We start from the raw sequence: 26216 nt of genomic DNA, 5'->3' as shown, positions 1-26216 counted from the left end.
TTTGCTCTGTCTCCCTGATGGAGAAATAACACATTATAAACTCATTATTTAGGCTAACTTAACTAAACGTAGGCTTTCAATTACTGAATTACTTCCTCAATGAAGCACATCTTTCTTTTCTTCCATGCAAGCACCAGCCTCCTTTATAAAAAGACTCCTAAATTACTTCAGGGTTCACTCTAAGTATTCTTTCCTCTGTAAAAAGAAATCTGCTTCAGCAGATAGTTCGATGGAGATGTCAACTCAATGTACAGCATCTGTGACAAGGGCAAATTCCATAGTAGGAATCACTAGAAAAGAGACTGAAAATAAAAGTGGTGAGATAATAATGCTCTTAGCTAAATCTATTGTATATCTGTATCTGGATTACAGTGAGTAGTGCTAGCTGCCACATTTGAGAAAGAATAGAGTTGAAAATAATAGAAGAAATAAAAATGATTGTGGGTTCAAGCACTTTCTTTTAAAAAAACTAGCTGAATACCCGTGTTCCACTATGAAACTATGGGATCAAGTTTGATAAATCGACACTTACAGCTTGAAAATTAATGAGTAGTTACGATCGGCCTCTCTTCTCCCCTTCTCTCCTCAGCCTTGCCCCACAAAAGCCTCCCCTATACTATCCCCTGCTTGCTGCTGTGAAAATAAAACTGAAACTTAAACTCTTCTCCTCTGCTTGTGTTTTGCATTTGGATTTACTTTCAGGTGGGAGGGGGAGTAGAATTCCTTAGCATCAGAGAGCTGTTTGGAAAGTGAAACAGTATTTGCTGTGTGAGCAAGAAGGAGACAGGAAGGAGCCTGGCCATGGCTTAGCTCAACTGTTCTTTAGTAAAGCTGGTTGCTGCTGTGAAAGTAAAACTGAAACTGAAACTCTTCTCCTCTGCTTGTGTTTTGGAACAGATTTCTTTTCAGGTGGGGAGGGGAAGTAGAACTCCTTAGCATTAGATCGTGATAATCATAATATAGGAAATACTAATGGTCTGGTGGTCATTTCGAAAAAGCCTTTCTTAGTGAGCACCTAGAAGCCAAGAGGAGCATACGTGGCAAATGTCAAGTTTGTAGGCTTTACAGATGTGGAGATTTTGTGATGATGCGTGAGTGGTATTTCACTTTTATATATATATAGATAAAAAGAACTAGGAGGAGTGTCTAGAATCATTCTTAACACTTCAAAGCAATTCTCCAAACACTCATGAGGCTGATGGGAAGAAGATTTAGAACAGCCAAAGTATTTTATTTTATTTTTGTACAGCATAAAATTAGTTTGTAGAAATCATTATCACAAAACAGGGCAATGACTACCAATGGCTTCTAAAGAGGACTGAACAATTCCAATGACACGCCTATTGAAAACTATTAATCTTTAAAACTTGATGATACCTCTGAATTCAGCCAGCATGCCTCCACGTGCCAGTGCCATTGCAATTGATTTGGAGAGAGAGAGAGATGTCTGCCTTTTTGACTTGTGAGTACCCTACAGGCATTTAGTTGCTATTGTATGAAATAAAATGCTGGGCAAAGATTGATTTTGATCTGATTCAGCAGGGTTATTCTTATGATCATTTTAGTCTATATGTTATCTGTCAACAGTTCAGCTTTGACGTTAACATTTCAGAAACTGAACAGCATACACTACACTTTTAGACTGGCTATCACAATGTATGTATGAACAGTTGTGTAATGTACTGAGGAAAAGCTGAACTACAGAATTCTAGTCCAGGTTAAGATTAATAACTGTACTGGGACTTAGTTCTTGGGAGTATCCCAACTACAGACAAAAATAGCAAGATGCTGGCCGTTCAGATAGTAAGGCTAAGCAGGTCTCTGTAAGACATTCCTCACCATTCATGTCGTGTCCCACTCCTCCGCTGACGGCCGGGTCAGGGAAATCTGAATCAGGCGTGCCTCTGCAGCTCTGCCAAAGTCCTAGCAAAGTCCTCAAGGCAGGCAGGAGACCAGAAAGTGACTTCAGCAAGATATGTTCGACTTTGCCTGACTCAGAGACTGCCAGAAAGCAGATCCTTTATATAGGCCATGGGGTGTGGCTCCATGACTCAGCACTTATCCAGGCCTGCCCCTCCCTTCCTTCTGACGCCGCCGCCTATCAATTCTTCTGAAGTGAGGGTCACTCCAGTCGGCAGCTGTTGATAATTGACCTCCCTCAGGCTCACATGCTGTGGGGGAGGGGGAGGGGTCTAGTTGCTCCGTTTGCCTGGGCATGGAGCCAGGGCTGGGGCCGGGAGATGCTCCCTCCTCCGCAGCCTGTCTGGGCATGGAGCCAGGGCTGGGGCTGGGAGGTGCCCCCTCCTCCTCAGCCTGTCTGGGCATGGAGCCAGGGCTGGGGCCGGGAGGTGCCCCCTCCTCCTCAGCCTGTCTGGGCATGGAGAAATGGTAGTAGACTTTAGGAGAAACCCTTCCATACTTCCACCTCTCACAATACTAGACAACACAATATCAACAGTAGAAACCTTTAAATTTCTAGGTTCTATCATATCACAAGATCTAAAATGGGCAGCTAACATCAAAAACATCATCAAAAAAAGACAACAAAGAATGTTCTTTCTGTGCCAACTCAGTAAGCTCAAACTGCCCAAGGAGCTGCTGATTCAGTTCTACAGAGAAATTATTGAGTCTGTCATTTGCACCTCTATAACTGTCTGGTTCGGTTCTGCAACCCAACAAGAAAGACATAGACTTCAGAGGATAATTAGAACTGCAGAAAAAATAATTGCTACCAACCTGCCTTCCATTGAGGACCTGTATACTGTACGAATCAAGAAGAGGGCCGTGAAAATATTTACAGATTCCTCACATCCAGGACATAAACTGTTTCAACTCCTACCCTCAAAACGACGCTATAGAGCACTGCACACCAGAACAACTAGACACAAGAACAGTTTTTCCCCGAAGGCCATCACTCTGCTAAACAAATAATTCCCTCAACACTGTCAAACTATTTACTAAATCTGCACTACTATTAATCTTCTCATCGTTCCCATCACTAATCTCTTTCCACTTATGACTGCATGACTGTAACTTTGTTGCTGGCAATCCTTATGATTTATATTGATATATTGACCATTAATTGTGTTGTAAATGTTGTACCTTGATGAAGGTATCTTTTCTTTTATGTACACTGAGAGCATATGCACCAAGACAAATTCCTTGTGTGTCCAATCACACTTGGCCAATAAAAATTCTATTCTATTCTATTCCGCATCATATACGAACAATATCACTTCCATCTTAAGATAGAATAGAATAGAATAGAATAGAATTTTATTGGCCAAGTGTGATTTTTCTGCAGTTCTAATTATCCTCTGAAGTCTGTGTTTTTCTTGTTGGGTTGCAGAACCGAACCAGACAGTTATAGAGGTGCAAATGACAGACTCAATAATTCCTCTGTAGAATTGGATCAGCAGCTCCTTGGGCAGTTTGAGCTTACTGAGTTGGCGCAGAAATAACATTCTTTGTTGTCCTTTTTTAATGATGTTTTTGATGTTAGCTGTCCATTTGAGATCTTGCGATATGATAGAACCCAGAAATTTGAAGGTTTCTACTGTTGATACTGTGTTGTCAAGTATTGTGAGAGGTGGAAGTATGGAAGGGTTTTTCCTAAAGTCTACCACCATTTCTACGGTTTTGAGTGTGTTCAGTTCCAGATTGTTTTGGTTGCACCACAAGGCTAGTCGTTCGACCTCTCGTCTATATGCGGATTCGTCATTGTCTCGAATGAGACCAATCACTGTTGTGTCATCTGCGAACTTCAGTAGCTTAACAAATGGATCATTGGAGATGCAGTCATTGGTATACAGAGAAAAGAAGTGGGAGAGCACACAGCCTTGGGCGCCCTGTGCTAATTGTACAGGTATTTGATGTGATCTTGCTTAGCTTCACCTGCTGCTTCCTGTTTGTTAGGAAGCTTGTGATCCACTTACAAGTCTGTTCCGGTACCTGTAGCTGGTTTAGCTTAGTTAGAAGAATGTCTGGAATGATGGTATTGAATGCTGAACTAAAGTCTACAAAAAGGACCCTTGCATAGGTCTTTGGAGACTCAAGATGTTGTAGGATGTAGTGCAGAGCCATATTAACAGCATCATCTGTTGATCTATTTGCTCGGTATGCAAATTGCAAGGGGTCTAAGAGCGGATTCGTGATGGTTTTCAGGTAGGAAAGCACTAGCCTTTCAAAGGTTTTCATGACTACAGATGTTAGAGCAACTGGTCTGTAGTCATTCAGTTCCTTGATGGTGGGCTTCTTCGGCACTGGGATGATGGTAGAGCGTTTGAAGCAAGAAGGAACATAGCACATCTCTAGTGATACTACAGGACTGGCAAGATTACAATTCCTCCATGATTGAAATCCAAGCTATTCTGGCAGCACTAAAACAGTGAAATAATGTGAATGAAATCCAACAATTTGTTTGTCTGTTGCCTTAGCACCAGAACAGGAAACAGCAGCATGAGAAATCAAACCATTAAACTTCCCACAAGGCCTTACTGCTATCAGAACAGCGTGAAAACATTACCATAAAGAGTAATAATTAACCATTCTTATGATGCATAAAACCTCAGGCTTTGCTGTGTTCAGATCAATGGTTTCTAAAAGAATGTAACGCAGGACAGAAGAACTGTGCATTCATTTCAGCATAATATAAGATGAAAAAGAAAAAGAAAACTTATCAAGCAGATTTGAAAAAGATAAATCACAGGGGCGATGGGAGAGACAGTGAATATAATGTGGAAATCTACAGTTCATTCTTGCTTTAGTTTAATTTTAAGCAAACACTGCACCGGGGGTGGTGGGTGGAGAAGCACGGAGGATACAAACAAGGTTCCTAATTCCAAAAGAATGTTGCCAATTTAACTGAAGGGTCACATATCAAACTGTGATTACAGACTGTTGACTGTTCGAAAACATCAATTGAAGTTTTACATATTCCGAAGTAATTCTACTGATGGTAGCCTATTAATTCTTAGCCTAAATTCCTAAAAGATTGGTACAGGTGGTCCTCGGTTTACAACAGTTCATTTAGTGACCGTTTGATGTTACAATGGCATTGCAAAAAGTCTCTTTATGATCGCTTGGCAACTGTCTCATATTTATAACAGTTGCAATGTCCTGGAGTCACGTGATCGCCTTTTGCGAACTTCTGACAAGCAAAGTCAATGTGGAAGCCCAGATTCAACTTAACAACTTTGTTATTAATTTAACTGCAGTGATTCACTTAACAACTGTGGCAGGAAAGGTTGTAAAATGGGGCGAAATTCACTTAACAAATATCTCGCTTAGCTACAGAATTTTGGGACTCAACTGTGGTCATAGATGAGAGGACTAACTTATTTTTAGGCAATAATGCTTCATAGTGTGAAATCCCTCCCCCCCCCTCCCCCCGATATAGCAAATATATTTTTTATCATAGGAAAACAATTTCATCTAAACACTTTAGTCTTATGAAAATAAAGTGGTTAACACACAAAGTACTTTTTATTGTTTCATGGATAGATACAGGTAGTCCTCGATGTATGACAATTGAGCTGAATATTTCTGCTGCTAAGGAAGACAGATGTTAAGTGAGCTTTGCCCCATTTTGCCATCTTTCTTGCCACAGCTGTGCAGTTGTTAAGTACGGTAATATGGTAATATGGTAATTAAGTGAATCTGGCTTTCCCATTAACTCTTGCTTCTCAGAAAGTTGCAAAATGTGATCACATAACCGGAAGGTACTGAAATGATTATAAGTATGAATCAGTTATGAAGCATCCAAATTTTGATCATGTGACCATGAGGTTGCTGCAATGCTTCATAAATGGGAAAATCAGTCACAAGCCACTTTTTTGCTGTTGTAATTTTGAACGATCACTAAATGAATGGTTGTAAGTCAAGGACTACCTGTACTGAAGAACCCACTGAACAAAAAAAAGTTTACACATGTACTTTCTATATGTCCACAAATAAATTGTATACTTTTAACATGCCTGTAAGCAGTTACTCAGAATGACCAATGAGCAAACTTCTCTTAGCTAAATTGTATATTGAATATGGCTAAGATATTTGCGAAGGTCATCTCTAAAAATGTCATATCAAAACCGCCATTAAATAACCAAAATAATTCTTGGATGTTGCCTACTTTGGTAATGAAACGTCTTCAAGAAAACAACCAAACTCAGGAGAGCACCAAGGGCCCTGCAATTCAACCCTGAACTACAAATATTCTCTTCTACAGGAACCAAAATAATTGTAAGCAAACACATTAATTGACTATAGTACCTCAGAAACATCCACGTGATAAACATCCACATATATAACATAACATAACATAACATAACATAACATAACATAACATAACATAACATAACATAACATAACATAACATAACATAACATAACATCAGAGTTGGAAGGGACCTTGCAGGCCTTCTAGTCCAACCCCCTGCCCAGGCAGGAAACCCTACACCATCTCAGTCAGATGGTTATCCAACATTTTCTTAAAAATTTCCAGTGTTGGAGCATTCACAACTTCTGCAGGCAAGTCGTTCCACTGATTAATTGTTCTAACTGTCAGGAAATTTCTCCTTAGTTCTAAGTTGCTTCTTTCCTTGATCAGTTTCCACCCATTGCTTCTTGTTCTACCCTCAGGTGCTCTGGAGAACAGCCCAACTCCCTCTTCTTTGTGGCAACCCTTGAGATATTGGAACACAGCTATCATGTCTCCCCTAGTCCTTCTTTTTGTTAAACTAGACATACCCAGTTCCTGCAACCGTTCTTCATATGTTTTATCCTCCAGTCCCCTAATCATCTTTGTTGCTCTTCTCTGCACTCTTTCTAGAGTCTCAACATCTTTTTTACATCGTGGCGACCAAAACTGGATGCAATATTCCAAGTGTGGCCTTACCAAGGCATTATAAAGTGGTACTAGCACTTCACGTGATCTTGATTCTATCCCTCTGTTTATGCAGCCCAGAACTGTGTTGGCTTTTTTAACAGCTGCTGCACACTGCTGGCTCATATCTAAATGGTTATCCACTAGGACTCCAAGATCCCTCTCACAGGTACTACTATTGAGCAAGGTACCACATATACGGTACTGGTGCATTTTGTTTTTGGCCTAAATGTAGAACCTTACTTTTTCACTGTTGAATTTCATTTTGTTAGATAGCGCCCAATGTTCAAGTCTGTCAAGATCTTTCTGTAACTTGAGCCTATCTTCTGGAGTGTTGGCTATTCCTGCCAGCTTGGTGTCATCTGCAAATTTGATGAGTTCCCCATCTATCCCCTCGTCCAAGTCATTGATGAAGATGTTGAAGAGTACTGGGCCTAAAACAGAGCCTTGGGGTACTCCACTGCATACTTCCCTCCATGTGGATGTAGTTCCGTTGAGGACTACACGTTGAGTGCGGTTGGTCAGCCAGTTCTGAATCCATCTGGTGGTGGTGCTGTCTAACCCACATTTTTCTACTTTATCTAGTAGTAGGTTATGGTCTACTTTATCAAATGCTTTACTGAAGTCCAAGTAAATTATATCAACAGCATTCTTCTGGTCTACTAATTTTGTCATTTTGTCAAAGAATGCGATAAGATTAGTCTGGCATGATCTGTTTTTGACAAACCCATGTTGGCTTTTGGTTATTACTTTGTTTGCTTCTAGGTGTTCGGTGATTCGTTGCTTGATTATCTTTTCCAGAATCTTCCCCGGTATTGAGGTCAGACTGATAGGTCTGTAGTTTCCTGGATCTGTTTTTTTTCCTTTTTTGAAGATGGGAACTACATCAGCTCTTTTCCAGTCCTCTGGCAGCTCCCCTGTGCTCCAGGATCTTTGAAAGATATAGTTCAGTGGTTCTGAGATCATGTCTGCCAGTTCCTTCAGAACCTTGGGGTGTAATCCATCCGGTCCTGGTGATTTGAACTCGTCTAGGGTAGACAGGTGTTCACTTACTTATCATCTATGTAAAGCTGTGTTTAAAAAATTGAATCAGCACATATTGTATTTTTCAGAGTAGATGCACCTTTTTCCCCCAAAAAAGAGGGTGAAAATCTGGGTGTGTCTTATACTCCAAATGTAGCCCCACCCAGCTTCTCAAACGGAGGTTTCAGAGGCTAAAAAAAGCCCCAAATGGAGCTTAGAAAAAAAGCGCCAAACGGAGCTTCAGAAAAGAAGCTCCCAAACAGAGCTTCAGAGGGTTTTTTTCTGAAGCTCTGTTTCCGAGGCTTTCAGAGGCAGAAAAAAGTTTTTTTCTGAAACAGAGTTTCAGAGGCAGAAAAAAAAGCAAAAACGGGCCGGTTTAGCTCTGCCTGGTAAGGCCTGTTATTAAGAACACAAAGCCTGCAATTACTGCAGGTTCGAGCCCGGCCCAAGGTTGACTCAGCCTTCCATCCTTTATAAGGTAGGTAAAATGAGGACCCAGATTGTTGGGGGGGCAATAAAGTTGACTTTGTAAATATATACAAATAGAATGAGACTATTGCCCTATACATTGTAAGCCGCCCTGAGTCTTCGGAGAAGGGCGGGGTATAAATGTAAACAAAAAAAAAAAAAGCAAAAACGGGCCGGTTTAGCTCTGCCTGGTAAGGCCTGTTATTAAGAACACAAAGCCTGCAATTACTGCAGGTTCGAGCCCGGCCCAAGGTTGACTCAGCCTTCCATCCTTTATAAGGTAGGTAAAATGAGGACCCAGATTGTTGGGGGGGCAATAAAGTTGACTTTGTAAATATATACAAATAGAATGAGACTATTGCCCTATACATTGTAAGCCGCCCTGAGTCTTCGGAGAAGGGCGGGGTATAAATGTAAACAAAAAAAAAAAAAAAAGCAAGGCACAGAGCTCACAACCAAGGAACCCGTCGCTAAAATTCACCTCTGGGAACAGCTGATTGGGGGTAGTCTGGGAGGCCAATCCACCTGCCAATCAGCTTTTTTCTTATTTTCCTCCCAAAAACTAAGGTGCGTCTTATACTCCAAAAAATACGGTAAATACATACCATAAAATGTAAGAGTTTTCAGAAGGCAGCATCTACATCAGGGGTCTCCAACCCCCGGCCCGTGGACCAGCACCAGCCTACGGCATGCCAGAAAGCAGACCGTACAAACAATGGAGGCCCCATCCGCAGGATGCAGGCAGCAGGCGAAACCATGCCCCCCTCTGGTCAATGGAAAAACCCCTCTCCACAGAACAGGTCTCTGGGACCCGAAAGGTTGGGGGGTGGGCGCCAATCTACATTATCTCAGAGTCTAATAATCTAGTAAATTAGTCTAAAAATCTAATAAAATCAGCCACTGACATGAACAATTCAAAACTGAAACCAGCAATTATGGACATCGCTGGAAACTTCACTAAATGAGAAAATACCCATTTCTATTTGTATACAGGTGGCCCTAATTTAGCAACTGCCTCGGAGAGCAATAGTTTGCAGTTAGAATGGTAATGAAAAAAATAATTTGGCAACTGATGCCCACATTTATGACCTTTGCAGCATCTCCCTCTCTCAGTTACACGTTCACCATTAAGAGTCAGTTAGCACAAGTTCTCCTGTGCCTGACCGATGGGTTTTTTTTCTCCCTCCTTGCAGAGCCGATAGATTGCCTAAATAAGTTTTTCCCTGCAACACAGAACATACCTAAAAATTGCTAACCTCAAGTTAACAAGCTCAGCTCTGTGACCTTAATTAGTTGTTCCGAACCCTCTTACCGGTAGATGCTGCTGCCTGACACTGATAAGATCCTAATCAGTTACACACTGAAGCCTTTTGTTTGGCTCACAGTCAAGAGTATGTTAGGTAAACAGCCAGAGCTAGTGCATTTTTCTTTCCATGTATATTCTCCATCATGGACCTGCTTACTGTTTTGTAATCCCTTCCTCTCCAATGAATGTAAATATGAGCATTATTTCTTTTCTTGCTAATTATTCCAGCACCAAGGTGAGCACTCCAAAGGACAGAAGAGTGAGGGAAAAGCTATAGGATTTTCCCTATAACATCGGCTTCCTTGTGAATCAAGTCCCTGTTTTCATTCCAAGTTTTTTTAAACAAATAGGAATTTCCAACAGTACTAGCTAAAATATCTGAATGAATGCACACACACACAGACCCACACACCCTCCCAATCAGGAGTATATTGCCTATCTGGATATGCATCCAAGTTGTTGAGAGAATGTGTGTTGTTAAAACCAGTGGAATATTAGAGTCAGTCAGTGAACCAGTGAAATAGAATAGAATAGAATAGAATAGAATAGAATAGAATAGAATAGAATAGAATAGAATAGAATAGAATAGAATAGAATTTTTTATTGGCCAAGTGTGATTGGACACACAAGGAATTTGTCTTGGTGCATATGCTCTCAGTGTACATAAAAGAAAAGAAGAAAATGTTAGAGTCCTGAACTATAATATACTATCATGTATTCAATATACTCTTGAAGGGAATATTTGATAAAACTAACAATGCTTTCTTTTCTAATCATTTTCAATAACATTTGATAAGACGATTCCTATTCCTAACTCCAGAATACAAACAAAGCATTAGATATTGAACTATAAATTCAGACAACCTAAGTACCATATGCATTTTTTCAAACTTTTATATGTATTCCTTAATATAAAAATAGTGTGATGATCTGTACTCTTGAAAAGCTTAAGAAAAGTGCTACCCTTTAAGAAAAGATTCATTTCTAGACACTGCAATGGCAAAATAACAGCGTCAAATCTGGAACAACTATATGGAAGAAATATGTCTTCAATAAAAAACAAAACAGTCCTTTCCCCTACTGCTGTTTTTTTTTTACTATTCCCATATATGGAGACTACAGATAGTCCTTAACGTACAACCATTTGTTTAGTGACTGTTAGAAGTTACACTGATCTTTGGACTTTTCGCCGTGAGCTGAAAACGCATCTATTTATTCAAGCGGGACTGGCCTAATTAAATTTTAATCCGGGGTTATTTATATTTTAGGGTTTTTAAACTATTTTAAATGTTTTAAATGTTTTAAATTTTTGGCCATTTTGTAATATGTTTGTTTTAGTCTTGTTTTAATGTATATATTGCGCTTTTTTATTTGGCTGTACACCGCCCTGAGTCCTTCGGGAGAAGGGCGGTATAAAAATCGAAAAATAAATAAATAAATAAATAAACACTGGCACTGGAAAAAGGGACTTATGACCATTTTTTACACTTATAACAACTCTTGCAGCATCCCCATGGTCATGTAATCAAAATTCGGACGCTTGGCATCTGACATGTATTTATGACAATTGTGGTGTCTTGGGTCACGTGATCATCTTTTGCAGCCTTCTAATAAGCAAAGTCAAAGGGGAAGCCATATTCACTTAAAAACACTGTGTCATTAACAACCGCAGTAATTCACTTAACAACTGTAACAAGAAAGGTGGCAAAATGGGGCAAATAACTTAACTGCCATGCTTAGCAATGGAACTTTTGGGCTCAGTTTTAGTCATACGTCAACTACCTGTATACGTCTTTATTAATTACTAGTTTCCAAACTGTTTGACAAACATAGTTTCCTGAGGTCCCACAGCAGCACAATATTGCAGGAGAGCTCCGAAGACTAGCTGGGTCCCCTAAATTGCACGCATGCGTGCTGGAGGATCAAACACCAGCTGGGGCGTGAACACATGCGCAGCTGCAGGTGAGTTGGGTGACAGCTCATGTGCCTGGAAAGATGGCTCTGCGTGCCACCTTGGGCACATGTGCCATAGGTTCGCCATCATGCATCTATTGTGGCTGGCTGCAATTCCTACAAGCATAAATGCTCCTGCCCCATAACTAGCCCCATTGTACTGTATGTGCCCCTACTGAAATAAAAAATTGTTGAGGAAGTTACAGACATCTGTGTACATCAATCTCTTTCATCATGTTTTTACAGGGGCCGGATAGCTCAGGCTGGTAAGGCCTGTTATTAAGAACACAAAGCCTGCAATTACTGCAGGTTCAAGCCCGGCCCAAGGTTGACTCAGCCTTCCATCCTTTATAAGGTAGGTAAAATGAGGACCCAGATTGTTGGGGGGGCAATAAGTTGACTTTGTAAAAATATACAAGTAGAATGAGACTATTGCCTTATACACTGTAAGCCGCCCTGAGTCTTCGGAGAAGGGCGGGGTATAAATGTAAACAAAACAAAAAAAAACAAAAAAAAAACAATGTTTGAAACTAATCCCTCAACATTTTTTTTTTATATATCACTGACCTAGCTCAAACTTGGCGATTTTAAGATGCGTGGACTTCATGCCGGCTGGGGAATTCTGGGAGTTGAATTCCACACATCTTAAAGTTGCCAAGTTAGAAAAACACTGACCTAGCTTTTACTAACTTTTGGCAAAAAAGTTCAAAGGCTTTTTGCAAGTCCATTATTTCTCACTGACACAAATCCATATTTGAGATTATGCTTGTCATCGATAAAGACAAGAAGTGTCATCATTAAATAAAAGTTAATGAGTGTACTGCAGAAAGATGTCAGTTAGTTTTCATGTACTACTTATTCCCTAAGTCTACATTTAATAAGTTGGGGTGGGAAGTTTTTCAAGTTGTCCATAACATAGGAAATTCTTGTACAAATGAACAAAGATCTACCCGTATCAATATAGCAATTCTCCTGCTCTAGAAATGCTGGGACGGGTTGAATTGACCTTGAAGAAAGAATACTTTCTTTGTCACGTGTTAATGCTGATATTGAGGATATTGTTGTGGTTTGTTGCAGCTTTATCTCTCTGTGTTATTCAGTGTATGTTTTAATACAATTACTGCAGAACTGTAAACTACTGGGGGACATTTTCTGATTGAAATTGCATATAAGCCTAAAAAGATGTGACAGGATTAGGGAGAGAGGCCCAGAGAAAAAGACTGGGCAGTCCTGAGTTGGATGAGGGAAGAGGTTCAGTGTAGTCACACCCTAGAATCACTTAGGATGTATCTAGTAGGTTAGAAGATTATAGCTTTAGTTTGGCAAGATTCTGTCCATTAGCTATAGGCAAATAAATGATTGGATTTAATTGGATTTCACTGTGTCATCTCTGACTTGGGCCTAACAGAAAGAAATAGATAGATGCTTCCTGTAAAAAGTGTCAAGAAGCCAGATTAAATTGCTTACATAAGTTACTAACCAAGGGCTTGGCACAAAAAACAATAGCTAACCTTTGTACAAATTTCTCGTATGTCAGCCATTTGGATGATTAGAGTTCTTGGGGCGAGGGGGGTGGCGTAAGTATCCCTTACCTTCTCCCAGATAGATCAGGGATAGATCACTGCTTGACTGGAGTTAGAATAGTACTATCACCATTTTTTGAAGGAGGAAACAGAGTATCCTCTCTTGAAGATATTTTCCTTGGACTTGACCATATTATATATCTATTCTCCACTGTGCTACCAAAGGAATACTCCACTGAAGTAGAGTTGCTATTTACACACAGTACTGATGCTGAGGACATAATCTTTTTGCCAGGAGGCTTCCATGAATTTCCTTTTAATTTATTGGAATATTCCTTGTTGTTCCACACCCCTAAGCAGGATAGAATCATTAAAAAAATAAAACACAAAATTCAACTATATAATGGCAAAAACAATGCCAGCATTATCTCTTGGAGCAAGCAGTGTACAATTCAAAGTGCTGGTTTTAACATTTAAAGCTCTGAATGCCATGGAAGCTGAACACCTACAAGGTGAAATCTTCAAATCAATATTATTTACTTGTTTATCACAAGTATATCCTGCCACAATCATATAGCAGACTTTTGGTAGCGTACTTGTGCACTCAGGTGGTGTGTGTAAGGTTCCTCCCCCACATGAGATGCAGTAAAAATGAGAAACTCCTGTTTTTCATTAATAGCATCAACCCAATGTAATAGTCTCCCACCCAAAAATTAGATGATTTCATCATTTCTGACCTTTAGAAAAGCCTTAAAAACAAGGTTGTTCAGAAGGTTATTTATTTAAGATCTGACATCAATATGCTTTTATTACTGTTTATTACATTAATTCATGATATGGTTTAATAGATTTAAAAAATAGTATTTTTATTATTTCTACGTTGTTATTTTCACCCTGGCTTATTACACACAGCCATGACTCCATTTGGAAACTGATAATATATAAAAAACTCTGAACAAATAAATAATGCATTAGCAGCTCAAAAAACATAAATAGGATTCATGCAGACAGATTTATTTAAATTACAGAAGTGTTATCCATGAACAATTTTAACACAAAAACAGATATTTTATTATTTCGTATGAGTGAAAAGGTTATGACTACAAATTTCAAACATTTTTGAGGCTGTCAGTAATAGCATACTAATGAATTTACCACTGTTTTGATACTCAGTTATTACCTACAGAGAACATTGGAAAGCTAGCAAGAGAGTCACTCAACACCAAGAATGGTGGCATATAAATTTAATGAATAGATATCTTCGCCTGATTGAATAACAACAAAAATGGTAGTAGGTAAATCCAAAATTATTAACTCTATAGACAGCACCAACAATTAATACAATTAGAAGAATTGTCAATTTCTTGAAATCATGCCCAAAAATGTGCCCATCAATAGAATTTTCCTGATAATGTCTACATTTGTTGGGGTTTTTGAGGGATTTGCTATCATACAGTACAGCTTCAGTAATGATGCCATGACTGATATAGTATGGTAGATTACATATATTTAAAAGATGCCACTAAATCTGAATACCACTAACAGTTCTTGTTTAAAAATCATATTTTGTAATAGTTGAACAAAATTTACCTATCAATCTTTAACTATATATAACAAGTCCAATTTTCTCCTGCAAGTTGTTTTTCACTAGTAATTTCATGAGTTGTCACGCAGATCAAGCTTTCATCATGTGATTAAGCACAGCCAGCTAAATCAAAGTAGATTGGCTAACCACTAATATAGTTTCCATCTTTTCACAATCACATTATGGCAAACACCCAGTAAGCATGAAATGTAAATTCCTAATACTAACTGGAATTTGTGCAGATTTGCAAGAATGTAAAAGACAAATTTGTCACTATTTTAGGGACTCTAAACAGACGATATCCAAATGACTGAGTTCTATTTACAACAGAACAAGCTCGTTCTTTTTTCTTTTGCTAGAATTATAGTTCACCTATCCTATTTACTAACTGGTGGCTTGACATCTGTAGTTTGACTGAGATTTCAAAGTTATACAAAAACAAATGTAATAGAGGGAGCCCCTCGTGGCTCCCATGTGACACCTCTCCTGCGCAGACTGCACTGGCTACCTGTGGCCTTTCGGGTGCGCTTCAAGGTTTTGGTTACCATCTTTAAAGCGCTCCATGGCATAGGGCTGGGTTATTTACGGGACCACCTGCTGCCACCGACTGCCTCCCACCGACCCGTACGCTCCCACAGAGAGGGACTCCTTAGGGTGCCGTCCGCCAGGCAGTGCCGACTGGCGACACCCAGGGGAAGGGCTTTCTCTGTGGGGGCCCCCACCCTCTGGAACGAGCTTCCCCCAGGACTGCGCCAACTTCCTGACCTTCGAACCTTCCACCGTGAGCTTAAGACACATCTATTTATTTGTGCGGGGCTGGCCTAGAGTTTAGTTTTAAAATTAGTTTTAAATGGGGTTTTGTATTATTTTAACGATAGTTTTAAATTTGGTCTAATGTAATAAGTTTTTTAAAATGTTGTTTTAACTTGTATTTATTCTTATGTTTTCTATGTTTTTATAAGGCTGTAAACCGCCCTGAGTCCTTTGGGAGATAGGGCGGTATAAAAATTTGAATAATAAATAAATAAATGTAGCTTTTTTCATATAGAAAATCCACCCTTAAGACATACTTCATTAGGAGCAATCAGACTGTTACCAAATTGTGAGCAAGCTTTTGGGTTCTCCAGGACTTTTCTAGACACTACTTGTTCATCAAAGCAAGAAATAAAAAGGCAAGGAAAGGTTTCCTGTTGTAACCCATCGGTGTTTAATCATAGTGTTACAATGAAACATGGAATGAGATAGTATTGGGTTCCTGGTTTCCTTTTGTATGGATTGTCTATTCAGATCTAGTACCAATTTGAACATGGCACTGTGGGCACATTGAGGCCATGCAGCTGTGTTTCTGAATTATAATTGTCAATTTCCCTGACAAGTTCCTAAATACAATGGTAGCCTGCGATAAGGGAACAACAAACTGTTGAATCTTTATTTAAATATTTTTTTTAAATCCCTATAAGACAGAGACATGGCAGACAAGTCACTGCAAATGCAAGTGATCCTACTTCCACAAAGGTAGCCTTCCTGAGAAGGAAATCTACCACCAACTCCACTCGCTACATCAGTTAAGAGTTTTCACAGACAATTTCCTTTACACCATACTTACATTTTTAACTATAATGGGATGTGTGTGTAAATGCATGATGTGGTGGATTGGGTACAATGGCTTCCATGAGAGGAGATTTCTGAATCTTCTACTCCCAACTGTACTCCACCTTCCTTACAACACCTAGAAACTCAGTAGTGTTGCAACCAGTCACTTGACATAGAGAGATCCCTGTAGTTTGATCTAACAAGTAGGCATGTGCTACAAGAAGATATACTTCATTATCTATATCACAATCAAATAACTAGGAGATTGAAAGTATCAAAAAGAAATGACCAATTACTTCTGAAGAAAATATTTCAATCAACTGCTTGAACTCCCACAATCACCCATACATAGCACAAAATCACACACTTCTCATCACAATCCATAAAGGAAAGTAATTCTCTACCACCTCTAGATTTTGCTAGTCCCTAGCTTGCTGTCTAATTTCCTGATCTCCAACCTGCGCTTCTATATGTACTTATTCTTATCTGGCATTTACCTACTTCCAGAAAGTGCTCTTAAGAGAAAATAATAAAAAGAAAAGCAAACTGGATTTAGCCCCCTCCTATTTTAAGGACCACCTGAGAGAGGGAACTTCCAATTCCTGATCCTTTATATATAAAGTATCATCTGTTTTGTCTTATATCAAGCTGTATCCTCAGACTCTCAGATGTTACATTTTGCATTTACTGCACTTAAGTATTTTATTTCTATATATTTCATTGTTTTAATACATCTTTCCTGAAATCACTAGAAAAGTCCTCTTGTGTGTGTGTTGTGTATTGAGCCCAGTGTATTGCACTACAACTGAAGGAAAATCTAGATAACTGCTGAATTTTATATTTCATATGGGGGGGGGTCTTTATCCCATGAATATAAACTATATATACTATATAACAACACCTAATCCAATTAAATCTGCATTCTTCTAAAACTGTAACTGAGGTAGACTTTATAGCTGTAAAGTCATTTTTCTTATGCTGCCCCACTCTAAAAGAGTGATAAAAAATGCAAAAGGCCCTGAAGATTATTCATTTTGTGATAGCATTTGAACCTAATAAAGATGTTGCCTAATTCTAGATCTTGGAACATCAAAGTATTTTTCAATGCAACATGCTTCTCTCAAACTATGGCAACTTAGTTACAAAATATTATTTGTTCTTGAAAACAAAAGCATTTTTAAAAATTACAAGTCAGTTGTTTTCTACTGGGCTAAAATTAAGAGTTTTTCTACCAGAAGCTGCTACATACTGAAACATATGAAAAAAAGTTTATCATTTGCTACTTTCTAATGGCTATATTTCTGAGTAGAGAAGAATGGTAGACCTGTATATCCATGATGAAAATATGAGGAAAGTATGTTGGTATGTTCACTGGCTTGTAAAAATAGTGAAAGTACAAATAATAACAGATACGAATAGTAACAGTGTGCATACCACATGGAGTTGTACAAAAATAAAGGTACAATATATAAATCAAATAAATATGGAAAAGTTTCTGTAATCCATCAAAGCAAAGGGACATGGCTACAACATTTAAAAACAGGACATTATGTCACATCAGTTTGGGTTTAAACGATGCTTCATCTGAACCTTCAATTTAGTGGAACACACTTTCAAAGACACAAAAATATACCATGTTTCCCTGAAAATAAGACTCTGTCTTATATTTTTTTGAACCCTGAAATAAGCGCTTGGCCTTATTGCCATGCGGCTCAAATGCCCCTTATTATCAGGGGATGTCTTATTTTGGGGGAAACAGGATAACATAATATACAGAAGATTTTTTTTATTATTTGAATTTATATCCCGCCCTTCTCCGAAGACTCAGGGCAGCTTACACTGTGTTAAGCAATAGTCTTCATCCATTTGTATATTATATACAAAGTCAACTTTTATTGCCCCCAACAATCTGGATCCTCATTTTACCTACCTTATAAAGGATGGAAGGCTGAGTCAATCTTGGGCCTGGTGGGACTTGAACTTGCAGTAATTGCAAGCAGCTGTGTTAATAACAGACTGCTTAGTCTGTTGAGCCACCAGAGGCCCTATTTACCTATAAAACTATTAAAATAACCTAAAGGAGTCTAACCTAAATGCCTCCTTAGCAATTTCAGATAGTGCAGGGCTATTTCTTAGACCATGACACGTTTAAAGTATTAGGGAGAAAAAAATGAAAAAAGGAAGGTGGAACAATTCAACTATTTTTACACATCATTGAAAAACTGCCAGGAATTCCTTATTCAGCAGATTCTTAGTCACCTGTCTAGCAAAAAACAAAACAAAACAAAAAACACCACATAAAAGTGTCACTTAAATAGCACACTGCAAAAATTACAAGTTATTCATCTTCAGTTAATTAAGTGATCTAAGTTTATCCAGACATATTTTTTTATCATGCTCAGTAAGAAATTTTTCTATTATTTGGAACATGATTCCACTTTGCATGTATTAATGCATTAGAGCAGTGGTAGTCAACCTGGTCCCTACCGCCCACTAGTGGGCATTCCAGCTTTCATGGTGGGCGGTAGGGGTTTTGTCCGATACTGAAGCACTTTCCTTTTTTTAATTTAATTGACTTTTTAAAAAATTTCATAGCATTATTTAAAAACATTTTCATTAGGTTTTCATAAAATTCCCTGTGACAATTTAAATTTCTGAAAATAAACTATTTGTATCACCCATGCATAAGTGTCACTAAATGGCGCTATAGTGCAAGCGCAAACAAAAGAGCCTTGTCCCAGAATAGCTTGCGCATCTCTCCCCACACCACCCAGCTATAACAGACAAGCAGAGCTGGTAGCCAGCCCCCCCCAACCCAATCCACGATACGCCAGAGGCATGCCAGACGATGATACACAGTGCATTACTATGGAACCGGTGGGCAGTTAGAAAATTTTACTATTAACAGAGATACAAAAGTGGGCGGTAGGTATAAAAAGGTTGACTACCCCTGCATTAGAGAATACAATATTCCCAAAAGGTATCCTTAGCATATCCTTAACATTTGTTGAAAATAAACACATAGTAAGTATGTTTTAGAAAGGATGCACATTATCACTTGACATAATATTACAGCAAGTTGTTGTTACTAATCAGTCAATTCTCCTCTTGATTTTCAGGAAATAAATAATATTTGAAGAGAAAAACATTCTAGTTTCTTCTATCGTACTGAAAAAAAGAAAAAGGACTTGGATCTAGACTTCTCATCCCATAAATAAAAGTGCCTCAGAAAAAGCTTTGATTTAGTGAAACAATCAGAGGAGGAAACAAATGATTAGCAGCTCCTCTGCCTCCAGTCTTTTGTGCCTTTTGAAAGTTTATTTCACAAAGCCTCAAGCCTCAGTAAAATGTGAGAAAATATGAGAAAGGAAGGTTTATAGATAAGGTGCCTCATTTCCATTAGTAATTTCACCTGAATAAACCTCTACCTAAAAGATGCTCCTATGGGTGGGAGCAGCACTTCCTAATGAACTTAAGTAAATATGTATATTTTGAAAATATAGAAATATTAGTTTAATTCTGTTGTCTAAACTTTTATTTTCTTATACCTTAAGGATGCAGTCTGCAACAATCTGAACATAAGGATTATTTGAGAAACTTATAGAATTGTGTGGTTACTGTACTGCTCTCAATTTAAAAAAGCTATAGTTGTCCCATAAATTGCTACAGACTGCGTATTTATTACATTTTAGTTTTACCTATAGTGAATGAAAGCTATACCACCCTAAAATCTGAATATTAAAATAATAAAATCACATCTCTGACAATAATGTCTGCATTATTTTATATATCAAAACAATGCAATCTTGCCTCAAATAGCAATGGCAGATGAACAAAATTTTGTGGGCTGGCTTATCAGTTGGCTTATCAGTTAAATGGAGAAGAATAGTGTGTTAATTAATTAACAGAGATGTCATTAACTTCTTGTGCCTAATTGAATTAAAATGATAGAGGAGGCCATGCACAACTGATTCTACTTCTCCCAACAGACAGGAGCAAAGGCATTTTTACAGTTAAGATACTAAATCTTCCTTTTAATGAGACCTGGTCAACTTCTTTTAGGGATTGGACAAGGGATGTTGGCAAAGTAATAAGCTAGTGAAAAAGGCCGGCCAAATAAACTTGGACTATAGAATTTTGGGCTACAACATACATCTTTCAATAAATCTAAGTCAAAACTCTTTTTTTCTCCAGCTTCTTTATTCTGCAAAAATGTTAAAAATCCTGATCGCTTTTTTCTATTTGAATACAAAACCAGTATCCAATGAACAAAATCTAATTAATATAAATAGTTCTGACAGAACAAAATTGTGTTATTCATATTTCTCCAAAACGGTTAACTGATGACATGTAGAAATATAGAAATAATCTGCACTAAAGGGCTGAAATTAGTAAAGAAATGTAATGAACCTGAGACCCAAAACAGGTCTTGTTAATTCTAAATAGCAATGAAAGAGCAAACCTGACTTTGTAAAGCTAAGTAGTACTGCCTACTTACCTAAAAATTAGTAGAATGTAACAGTTAGTGCTGGAATGAGAAAGAGCCTTCAACGAAAGATACACAAAGCTTAATCGTATACCCATTATCTCAAAGCCTAATTTACTTCAGAAGCTACTGTGAGAATAAAATGGGGGAGAAACCCAAGCTAGCAAATTTTTCCTGGAGATCAAAGACAGCTTAAATGTAATAAACATTTCATCAGTTCAGTTCTGTACAGATGTCTGTAAATATAATCTTGTAGGTTGCTACTTCATTTTTGCTGTAATTCCTATACACTTTAAATAGGGTTGTGCTGTGATCAGCTTTTGGAGGCAAAAGGGTATTTCAAAGACCACATGGATTCAGCTGTAATACCTGACTGCAATTCTTTAAACTAAGACTATATTTTCCCAGGATTTTGCAGCAACTGCTGAAGGCAAAGCTGGTTTACAGCGTTGCACATATGTGCTAAGTTCACACTTCTGGGCACTACAAAGCAACTCCTTGCCTTGCCTTCAAGTATATGCCCTGGATAGTCTGACCTTTAAAAAAAAATTGCACGTCACAGTATTAAAACTCACAAAACTGAGGGCAGAGCAGAGCAGAACAGTTCAAGAGAGCAATAATAAAAGAAACTGGCTGAAACTAGAGAACGCACATTCAAGAATACTTTCTGCACATAAAAACACCCCTGCAAACTCACTGAAAGTCCATCTACTGTTACACTTTGTAAACTCAAATCACAATCTATTAAAATTGATCTTTCAATCTTGTAATGATCTTTTTATGAGTAATTAAATAGTATACATTCTGTGAACATATTAAATGTTCTAACAGCAGAATTTTTATTCACAAAACACATACAATGTGTCATGTTTTCTTTCAAGGCTTGGCATTCCATGCTAAATGAGCCTTTTAGAACAATTTCAAAAGCCATTACACTTACAATCTTCTTCCCATGCTTAGAATTACTAAACCATTCTAAAAGTTGGGATTAAATATTATGCTTTATTGACAGAAAATGGAAACCTAAACCACCAATCCATGTATAATTGTCAGTCTCCCCCATTTGTGATCATATTCCTTCAATACTATTGGTCATTACTGTACTTTAGGACTTTTTTTCCATTTTAGTTCATTAAGCTTTAAGCTATTCAGTTTTGCGAATATTTCCTATTACAGTCCCCATTTCCTTTACCTGTAAAATGACTTGCTATTATATTTATGCTAAACATAAAAATGCTAAACAAATCTGAGAGTCTTCTTTGCTATATAACACCAATGTTTGCAACAGTTTTTGGGGGCACAAGGAAATGAACTATTTGTTAATTGGTTAATTAACAAGATTTAATTTGGCAAATTAATTTACAGTCATTTCGATTGAAGATCTTGATTCTCCAAATAATGTAAGGTAACTATCAATGTTCCTCACACAATTAGCTGAAGGATTAAATTGAACCCACTCTAACATTACCTCTGAATAGGAACAGTGCCAAATGTATTACCTATCCACTGAATTGTCATTATAAACCCATTAAAAAAGAATGCTTGGTAGTTGCATACATGTATGTTTCCATGTGCATGTGTACCATATATAATGAGCAGTCACTTCCAGGAGCACATATTCTTACTACTTCAAACAGCTGCATTAGGAACTATTGAAGAAAATACGTAATGGAAAGAAGGAAGTGTTCCTTATTCTTAGGAAATATCAAGATAAGATTTCTTCCTCCAGGGTTTCTTTTTCTTTTTAAAGGTAGGTGAACAGGGAAGTGGGGGTGGCATTCTAAAGACATTTCAGCAAATGAATCTTAAGTTTCCACACCTTCAGCATAACACCAACTTAATGTCAGCCTTGGCATTTTAACTCCCTCCCAAGGAAAGAAACTACAGGGAAATGTAAATGGTCAGCAATGGAAAGCCAGAAAGAAATGAATAAAACATCCCTCAGGTCTTCCTCAGTAGTGGCCTTGGTAGAAATTACTTTACCCAGTTAATTACACTTACCAAAAAAAAAATCAGTGAGAGAAATAGAGATAAGGGGTGAGGAAAGGTGACTCAGAGGGCTCCAATGATACATTCAAGTTCCATGAGGAAGTGCCTCGACTACTAGCAAGGCATCCCACGAAGGGCTCCTCCAGTCCAAGGAGCACTTGGGGAAAGCCGCCAGCTTTCCCCATTACCCTACTCATCTTCCTCCCACGCTCATGTTCCCGCAAGCCGCGACGTGGCTCTCTCCAGTTGGTTTGGACGCGGCCCCGGCTAATGACGAGTTAGAAACCAGACTGAAGTCCAGAAAGGAACCATCTGCTTTTTTCTTTTTTTTCCCCCCAAGAAATCCTCCTGAGAAGGGACTCGGGAGGAAAAAGCGGGTCCTCCCCCACCACCACCCGGGTCTGAAAGAGAGCCAGGAGGGAAGAAGGGCTACTAAACCCCCTCCCCCTCCAGCCCACACAGACACACCGACGAACCAGTCGTAGAAGGCGAGGAAAAGCAGCCGCCTCACCTCCACTTCTCAAAGGGGGGGGAGGAGGAGGAGGAAAGTGGAAACGTAACGTAGATGGAATCGCGCAGACCCGCACTGCACCGAGCCGAGAGAGAGAGAGAGAGAGAGAGCTTCGCCTTCTCTTCTCGGAAGGATGAAAGGCACAGCTTTTTTTCCCCCCTCGTTGGAAAGCTTCGGGAGCCTTGGGCTCTCCTCGCCCCCCACCCCAGGAAAGGAAACGGGCATCCCGCCGATACACATACACATGCCCCCCCCCTCTGCCGTCCCCCCACCCCGCCACTTCTCCTCCTGCTCCGCTGGACCGTCCACGCCCATCATCCGCAGCCATGTTGCCGGGGATGATGGGCGCGACTCATCCTCCTCCTCTCCCCGAAAGGTCGCTTGGCCGGCAGCTTGGTTCTTCCCCCTGCCTAGACGACGATCAGGGTCGGCGGGGGGGGGAAGAGACTCGAAGGGAAAGTCGCCGGCAGGCAGGCGGGCGCCACTTCTTAATTGGGGGGAAGCGGCCGGGAACGAGGGAAAAGGGAGAGGAGGACGGCGGGCGAGCCGGAGAAAAAGCCCTTTTCCTCTCCCACCCACCCACCCCATCCCCGCTCGTCTGGGTGAGCAACTAGTCCTCCCCGGGCACTCACACCCACCCACCCACCCACCCACTCGTGAACATAAGACATCCCACGCCGGAGAGCTGAGTTCAACGCCGGCTGGAGGAGACCTCCCTCTCTCCGCCACACCAAAGGCACAGCGGTCCAGCCGCCCAGCCTGACCAAGCCGAAAGACACCCACCCCGACGGCGCCCGGGTGGGATGAGCGTGTGCGGCTCCGCTCCTCTTTTGCCCCCCACCTCCTTACCTTCCTGCCGCCGCCTCCGGCCAGCGCGGCGCTTCCCCCAGAGTACATGTAGTAGGCGATCCCCAGCACCCAGAGGAAAGCGAAGCAGAGCAGCAGCCGAGACCTGCGCCGCATTATTCTCCCGCCCGCCTAACGCTGAGCAGTGGCACCAGCCGCCGCCAGGCCAGCAGGAAACGGGCGGCAGCCGCTGCCTCTATCACCACCGCCGGCCGCCCGCCGCCGCCGCCGCCGCCGCGCAGGGTCAGGGGGCAGAGGGCGAGCGCCCACCCCCTGGCCAATCGCGAGCCGCGCCGCCCCGCCTCCCGGGGGCGGGGGCGGGGGCGGGGGCGGGGCGAGGGACGTCGCCCGGGCTGCCGCACGCTAAGCCTCCTGGGGTCCCTCCGGCTCGCTCGGCCGAGAGAGGCTGAGGCTGCTGTGGGCGCTTGGTCCGCCCGGCAGCCGGCTCCCTTGCCTGGAAGCTCCGGCAGGCGCTGCTGTAGAGCGCTGCCTCCCTCCACCCACCCCCACTTTGCAGGGCTGCTGCTGCTGCTTCTGCGTTAGCTACCGCAAGCGGCTGGGAGTCGGGGAACCCATCTTCCCGTTGCAGTTCCCAAAATGCCCGTTCAAATACGGAGAGCAACGCGGGGGGCCATTGGATTCTCTTGGGGGGGGGAGAGGGGAGGAAAGGGGGGGATACCAAAATTCGGATTTCAACAACGGGGTTCCAAGCCTCGCGCCCCATCGAACGGCGGGTATCACCCCGGGTCTGATGATCCCTAAGATCGGCGGAAAATGACTTTCTAGGAGAGAGATTGTGAAAGATCAGTCGGAAATTGTGTAATGCGTGCTTTCTTGCCCTCGTTGAATTTTTACTGTCAAAATAATGCGTTTTAAAGGCTGCAGGGAGAAGTTGCAAGAGATACCCTTATGAGATTTGCCCTGAATATAGCGGGATCTAATTATTGCCCAGCACACGGATTAGGATTGTACTGTTCCTAACTGCTTACTCATGGCAAGGATGGATGGAATCCAGTACAGGAGCGCAGATCTTCAAACTGCACTCCTGGTTCTGGGCAAAGATTTGAGCCTACAGGAATGCAATGACTAATGACTGGGCCTTACTTATGCCACTTCCCACTCATTTGATAAATTGACTGATTTGGTTGTGGGTTTAATACTTGATATTCTGATAGGTTTAGTTATTCTGGGCATGTTATGAAAAAAAAAAACATTGGGTTGCGTTTATTAGAATGATAATGAAACATAAGGAACGTCCTATAAATCATTCACAATAGCCTATCTTTATTTTTGTATATCAAAGCTACTGTTTTTAAACTAAGAATAGAATAGTCTTTCATGATTGGGCAAAGGGACTAGAACCTTAAACTGACATGTGCCAGTATGTGCCAGTGAAGCATAATGTGCTAATAAGGGGAAAAATACTAGCTGGCTAGATCATTGCATTAGGAATAAGTAGCATATAACAAGGATAGGTAAATGAGCAAGGATCACAGTAACAGGAATAATATGGAGGGGGGAAAAACAGTATGGACAGTCAGTTGAAAGTAGATAAAATACTCTTTGGAATTCCCTAAAACCCCTGTTTTTTTAAAAAAAGAATGAAATGAATAAGACCCAATAGTTTAATTCATTGTAGTTATGATTGGTTGTCTAGCTCTACATGGTACATGAGGGAGAAATTGAACGATATGATACTGTGCCATTGCTGCATCAGTTGGCACATGGGAAACATAGGGGCCCACTACATATAATTCCTATCCTGTAATATGAATGGAGAGCTTCCCACATGCCCGTGTGGGAATCATCATTGAATGTAAATTGTCCGAAATCAAAAATATATGGAGCTGAATGAATGTATCATGGCTTCATGAAACTTTAAATAATAGGTTATAGCAAATACAGGAAGTCTTAATTCCTAAGATTGCCCCCGTTTCTATTGCTCTCTTTGCAACTTTTCCATGTTCTGTGGTCCTGAGTCATTTGATCTCATCATTTTTCCTTATCCCAAACCAACCTCTACAAATTAGGTCACCTAAGGAACTCATATCACA

At 40.2% G+C, this 26216-nt stretch overlaps 1 protein-coding gene across 3 annotated transcripts in view; it reads right to left on the bottom strand.

The window, feature by feature from the left end:
* The window catches only part of GALNT2 (polypeptide N-acetylgalactosaminyltransferase 2), an 80541-nt gene extending 56095 nt beyond the window's left edge, over positions 1-24446 (bottom strand). For 2 of the 3 annotated variants that reach the window (XM_058166822.1, XM_058166833.1), the window contains exon 1: positions 24166-24444. In XM_058166822.1, the coding sequence (XP_058022805.1) occupies positions 24166-24279 (114 nt within the window). In that variant the 5' untranslated portion in view covers positions 24280-24444. Of the gene's footprint in view, positions 1-24165 lie in introns of all 3 variants that reach the window. The other variant, XM_058166844.1, reaches the window with a different exon arrangement.
* Between the last annotated feature and the right edge of the window lie 1770 nt (positions 24447-26216).

The sequence above is a fragment of the Ahaetulla prasina genome, chromosome 1 (genome assembly GCF_028640845.1).
Source record: "Ahaetulla prasina isolate Xishuangbanna chromosome 1, ASM2864084v1, whole genome shotgun sequence".
Lineage (NCBI taxonomy): Eukaryota > Metazoa > Chordata > Lepidosauria > Squamata > Colubridae > Ahaetulla > Ahaetulla prasina.
The sequence above is the reverse complement of the archived record's forward strand: the minus strand, read 5'-3'. Positions and strand labels throughout refer to the sequence as shown.